Source organism: Pistacia vera, unplaced genomic scaffold (genome assembly GCF_008641045.1).
Source record: "Pistacia vera cultivar Batoury unplaced genomic scaffold, PisVer_v2 Contig106, whole genome shotgun sequence".
In the NCBI taxonomy this organism is placed as follows: Eukaryota; Viridiplantae; Streptophyta; class Magnoliopsida; order Sapindales; family Anacardiaceae; genus Pistacia; species Pistacia vera.
The window spans coordinates 898,639-905,179 of NW_022195093.1; the positions used below are offsets into that span (position 1 = coordinate 898,639).

General features: G+C 36.0%; 1 protein-coding gene across 1 annotated transcript; it reads left to right on the top strand.

Moving 5' to 3' along the window:
- The first annotated feature begins 3,285 nt into the window (after window positions 1-3,285).
- On the top strand, window positions 3,286-6,230 carry LOC116130350 (pentatricopeptide repeat-containing protein At1g60770-like). The gene is made up of 2 exons (XM_031416102.1): window positions 3,286-3,624; window positions 4,500-6,230. Exons 1-2 carry the CDS (start codon window positions 3,397-3,399, stop codon window positions 5,742-5,744), a joined length of 1,473 nt encoding a protein of 490 aa, XP_031271962.1. The 5' UTR covers window positions 3,286-3,396; the 3' UTR covers window positions 5,745-6,230.
- Window positions 6,231-6,541: the final 311 nt, after the last annotated feature.

Consider the following 6,541-nt stretch of genomic DNA (forward strand, 5'->3'; position numbering starts at 1 on the left):
ACAAAAGGCAAAGGTCATATAGATATCAGTATTGACAATACTAGGATAATCGACAATTCTACATTTTTTAAACTAACTCCAGAAAATTTAATAGTCCCTAAAAAGACACAAGCCCTTGAAGATGAACAAATCCCTAAAGAAACACAAGAACATAGACATGAAGAAATTTCTATAAGCTATGCTCATACAAAAGAAATGTGAAATTATGAATGATGATTTTGAGTGTAATTTTGTCAATGAGGGTCGAAAGCGTCCCAATTGGCCAAGGTGGGAAGAAGAAATTCAGGCATAATTAACTTCTCTAGCAAAACGTAATGTATTTGGACATGTAGTCCAAACTCTTAAAAACGTTAAACTTGTAAGATACAAATAGGTATTCATAAGAAAACGAAATTAGAAAAATTGGGATTGCTAGATATAAGGATAAACTCGTGGCTTAAGGTTTCCTGCAAAGACTTGACATTGACTTTGATAAGACATATTCACCAGTGATGAATGCAATTAAGGGTATAATTGAGTCGCGTCGAGCCGAGTATTGGGAAGCTCGAGTTCGGCTCGACTGTAATAGTCAAAGCTCGAGCTCAAGCTCAATCCATCTTGAAATATTGAGCTTGAGCTTGAATCACCTGTTCAAAACTTGAAAAATAATTGGCTTCATCAGGAAACAATCAAACTTAGTCATTACCATTCATCTAACTTAAATCTCTAGTCAAATTTACAGAAGACACAAAATAATATCATCCAGCTTTTGACAAAAGAACATTCATCAAGTTAAGCCCTATGACATTAATGACTGTCTCATCTACCAAAAAAATTATTTGGTTATATTTGTAACTAATTAAATATCTAGACTACCTAAGTCAGCGGAGCAGCGGAGAGATCATGGAGTAGACAGAGTCATAGAGAGATGAAGAAATCAACAGAGTCATAGAGAGATGAAGAAATCGGAGGATAGATGAAGCGAGCGGCGGAGTCATGGTCGCAGAGAGAATTGGAATTTAAGGTTTGATATTTGAGTTAAAATGGGATGTAGATGTCACTTTGACATAATTTAGAACTTAGAAGGCAAAATGGTGAATTATAGAGACCCCCTTAATAGTTGTAGAACTTGCATATATCCCTTGTCAAGCTCGAGTATGCTCCCGAGCTACTTGAGCCGAGTATTGGAATGCTCAAACTTGGCTCGACTCAGCATGCGAGCTGCTCAGCTTGCTTGACACCCCTATATGTGATCACATTTAGATACTTAATTAGTTTATCAATCTCAAAAGGACTAGATATGCATATGATGGACGTTGTCACTGCATATTTGTTTGATACAATAGACACTGGTATCTATATGAAAATCTCTTAAGGATTCAAAATGTCAGAAGCAAATAAAGCAAGTCAAAGGAACATGTATTCAATAATATTGCTAAGATCGTTATATGAGTTGAAACAATTAAGACGAATGTGGTATAATCATCTCAGTGAATATTTGATAAAGTAATGATACATCAATAACCCTATATGCCCATGTGTTTTTATAAAAATGTCAAAATAATTTTTTACCATTGTGGCAGTACATGTCGATTACATAAACTTAATTGCAACTCCTATAGAGCTTACAAAAGTTGTTGAATACTTAAAAAGAGAAGTTGAATAAAGGATCTAGGGAAAACAAAATATTGTCTCGACTTGTGAATTGAGCATTGCTTAAATGTAATACCACTCCATCAGTCAAATCATATTAAAAGATACTAAAGCACTTTAATATGGATAAAGCTCACCCCTTGAGTACCCTAATGGTAGTTCAGTCGGTTGATTCTAAGAAGGATCCATTTCATCCTCAAGAAGATGACAAAAAAAATACTTGGTCCTGAAGTACTATATCTGAAAGCAATAGGTGCATTATTATATTTGGCATAATGTACTAGACCAGACATAGCATTTGCATTTTTATTTGTTGGCAAGATTAACTCTACAACAGCTTGCCGACATTGAAATAGGATTAGACATATCTTTCGTTACCTTAGTGGAACAAAATACTTGGGATTATTTTATCCAAAGAAATTTTTTAATGATCCAAAATTAGTTGGTTATATAGATGTTGAATACCTTTCTGATCCCCACAAAACCCACTCACAGACAAGATATGTTTTTACTTACAATGACACTATAATATCATGACGCTCTACGAAACAAACATTGGTTGCTACTTCTTCCAATCACTCCAAGATTCTTGCGTTTCATGAAGCCAACCGAGAATACATATGGTTAAGATCTTTCATCCATCATATCAAGAATACATGCAAGTTACTATGTACCTCAGATACTTTTACAATTTTAAATGAAGACAATGCAACTTGTATTGCTCAAGTTAGAGAAGGATATATTAAAGGAGACAAAACTAAGTATATTTCAACAAAGTTCTTTTACACTCACAAACTCGAACAGAATCGAGATATTGATGTCAAACAAATACGTTCTAGTGGTAACCTTTCAGACTTATTCACTAACACCTTACCAACATCAACATTTGAAAAGTTAATGTATAATATTGGTATGTGGCAACTTAATATATAACTAAGTTAATTTTACCATTATGAGGGAGAAATAAGTTTGGAAGGGACTATTGTATAGACATATGTGCGCTGTACTCTTTTTCCCTCGACTAAATTTTGTCTCATTGTGGTTTCTTGATAAGGTTTATAATGAGGCAGTATTAAATACGTCCAACACCACTTGACAAATTTCATTATAGAATTGTGTTTCTTTACTTATGTTTTTGTCCCACTGAGTTTTTTTTAATAAGGTTAAATACAATTATTTGGAAGTGGTGAAATCCAAGTAGGAGTGTTATAGGTTATGTGGCTTTTCACACTTATGTCACATTTGTAGCTAATGACAAATGGCTTGGCCAAGGACAAGTGGATCATGCATCTCTATGTGAAGCCACCTATCTCTTGTATTGACAATGAAAGATTGGATGAATGAACGACAAAGACCACTATATAAAGCCCCCTTCATTCACTAATTTTACACAAACAAAAACTTGAGAAAAGCTAATAAGATTTTCTCACATTTTAACCCTCTTTACTTTGCTCAGTTAATTGCAGTCCTTATTAGTTTATTTTCTTGATAGTACACCAGTAAAGCACAAACTATAACAAAACTTTTTTAGCTTGATTATGGGGCATAAGCATAGCTACGTTTGTATCAGTTAGGGCCCATAACGTTATTCATACACGACCTAATAGCAGCCCAAGCCCCAAGCCCCAAGCCCCAAGTCTCAGCACTGTCTCTTTCATTTCCAGCCAAAACCCTACTGAGAGCTGCATAGAAGAACACACCCTAGAGTTTACATTCTTTTAACTCGGTACATCGAGATCGAACCAGATTGGAAGTAGTTCTATAATGGCGATGCTTCAACAATATGGACGGACCAAGAACGTAACAAAGAGGTCAAAGAAGTACTTGGAAGAAGCGCTTTATAAAAGGCTCTTTAAAGAAGGCAGCTCTGAGGTTAGCGTTCGACAGCAATTGAACCAGTTTCTTAAGAGCTCAAAACGCGTTTACAAATGGGAAGTCGGTGATACTATCAAGAAGCTTCGCGATCGCAAGCTCTATTACCCTGCCCTCAAGGTTTCTTCTGTCTCTCTCCTTTTTAATTTTTTCTTTGTTTAACATAACACTCTTCATTACTAGAGAAAATGTTAATAATTTCAGTCTCTGTTGGTAAATTCTGTGCAAACTGCTATAATTTAATGCATCAATAATTTTATATAGTCTCAGTATTTGTTTGTAACTGAACTATGAAATTTTTTATTTGTAAAATTTGGAACTCTTGATAGAGTTGTTTAATGTATCAGAGAAAGCTGAAGTAGTTTGTTCAGAAGAATGTGAATGAGCAAAAGATATGCACCAATGGACTAATTTCTATATTACCCACTTCATCAATTACAAAGAGGGACTGACTAATAGAATTGGTCTAAGGTTGTTATATTGTGCTTCTGATCTCTTATTGTCTGTAAAATACTAGCTACGGATATTAGTTTGTTGTTATGTGTGTTATTGTGCAAAATAATCCAAGGCACTTGTAATATCACTGTGAAATTTATTCAGTTTTTGTAAAGCAGCTATGTTTGGTTTATGCATTGAGCTTGGAGTGACAGCTTTTAGACTTTATCTAGAAACTAAGCATGTAGAATTATACTGATATTGATGTTCATTTGACATCCATCTTCATTCTATTTTTTTTTACTGGCAATTAAGAAAACATCAACTTTTGCGAAACCGTAGTGTTGCATCATTCCATATTTTAATCGTGCCATTTAGTTTGTCTGACATAGTTGCTGCTTGTCTTGGCATTAACATCCACATTATCACCTAGCCTTTTCTTATTGTTTTAGGAGTTGAGAAGCCTGCATTTGCTTAGTTTAATGAACTCATTTGGTCGTGTGTTTGCTGGTGTTAATTTATTTTTTGAGTTGCACATAACTAAAAGTTTTGATTGACAGCTCTCAGAAACTATGGCTGAAAGGGGCATGAACAAGACAGTCAGTGATCAAGCTATTCATCTTGATCTAGTTGCAAAAAGTCGAGGCATTGAGGCTGCAGAGAATTACTTTGTTGATCTTCCTGAAACATCGAAGAGCCATCTGACTTATGGTGCTCTTCTCAATTGTTATTGCAAGGAATTGATGACCGAAAAGGCAGAAGCTCTCATGGAAAAGATGAAGGAACTCAACATTGGTTTAACTTCCATGCCCTATAACAGCCTCATGACCCTTTACACGAAAATTGGCCAACCAGAAAAGATACCATCCATTATACAAGAAATGAAAGCCAATAATGTAATGCCAGATTCTTATACATACAATGTCTGGATGAGGGCTCTGGCTGCTGCCAATGATATTTCCGGGGCTGAAAGAGTCATTGACGAGATGAAGAGGGATGGCCGAGTTGCTTCAGATTGGACAACATACAGTAATTTAGCAGCAATTTATGTTGAGGCTGGATATTTTGATAAGGCAGAAAAGGTGCTTAAGGAATTGGAGAAGAGAAATGCTTGTCGAGATCATTCTGCTTTCCAATTTTTAATTACGTTGTATGGTCGTATGGGCAACTTGCTTGAAGTTTATCGAATATGGCGTTCTCTGAGACTGGCTTTTCCTAAAACTGCAAACATATCCTACCTAAATATGATACAGGTGTTAGTTAAATTGAAAGATTTACCGGGTGCAGAGAAATGTTTCAGGGAATGGGAATCTCGCTGCTCAACTTATGATATCCGAGTTGCAAATGTTCTCATTGGAGCTTATGCTGAGGAGGGTTTGCTTGAAAAGGCTGAAGAGCTCAGAAAGAGGGCCCGTAGGAGAGGGGCGAAGCCTAATGCAAAAACTTGGGAGATATTTTCGAATTATTATTTAAAGAACGGAGACATGAAATTGACAGTTGATTGTTTAGCCAAAGCAATAGATACTGGTAGAGGGGATGGTGGAAAGTGGGTCCCATCTTCTGAGACTATTAGGACTTTGATGGGGCATTTTGAAGATGATAAGGATGTTGATGGTGCAGAAGGTTTTGTGGAGGTTTTGAAGAAGGCTGTTGATGACTTGGGGGTGGAGGTATTTGAATCATTGATAAGAACTTATGCAGCTGCTGGGAGGACAAGCCCTATGATGCGTCGACGTTTGAAGATGGAGAATTTGGAAGTGAGCGAAGCAAGTAAGAAGTTGCTTGAGACGATTTGTGTTGAGTAATTTTGAATGATTGCTATCATGTTTTCAAAATAAAATGCTCTTCATCTGTTTTTCATACCGATGAGATATGTCAATCCAAGCACTCCATTCTTATTTCGTCATTCATATTAAAGAATCATTAATTTTGTGTATGAATTTTTGTGAACATAAGATCTATGGGTTGATAACTTTGATTGGCGGCAGCAATCTGGAAAAATTTCTTGTTCTGTTCGGGCTGCTTGGCTAGCATTTGAGATGGTTGTAGATCGTAGATCAGCCATAATGGATACATTGATTTGACTAGTTACTTTAAATTATTTGAGAGCAATCTGTTCGCCTCGTCTCTATGAAATTGATATGATATTCAAGTCTCAAATTCAATCATTTTGTAACTTAGCCATGGTTAAGAGTATTTGCTCCTGTTCCCTCTTTCCTAAGTCACCTGTGAGAAAGATGCATAGTTAAACCATTTCCCTGGATTTTAACAAATATCTAAACTTTGTTACCGATTTCAGCTTTCTCTGATTGGTGTTAAGGCCTAATTGTACGATAATAGGTAAAGAGGATTCTGCCATGTGTGACGCCTCTCAAGCATTTCATCAAATACTTGGTGTGCGTCACCCCGACATTCTAGAATAGCTCTTCCTCTTCAGCTTCTCTTCTTACATTTGATCCAAACTACTTATTAACTAAGTTATTACACACCATACCAACGAATTAATGATTGATTTGTTCTCTAGCCTGTTGTAGCGCCGCTAAGATCGGTCGGCCTGCACAATAAATGAATAAATGCTACATGCACAGCAGTTGATAAGCTG

Excerpts from the sequence above, each read along its gene's own strand:
- LOC116130350 (XM_031416102.1), top strand. The coding sequence starts at position 3,397 with ATGGCGATGCTTCAACAATATGGACGGACCAAGAACGTAACAAAGAGG. Across the intron at positions 3,625-4,499 it reads TCTATTACCCTGCCCTCAAG|CTCTCAGAAACTATGGCTGA; the intron begins GTTTCTTCTGTC and ends TTTGATTGACAG.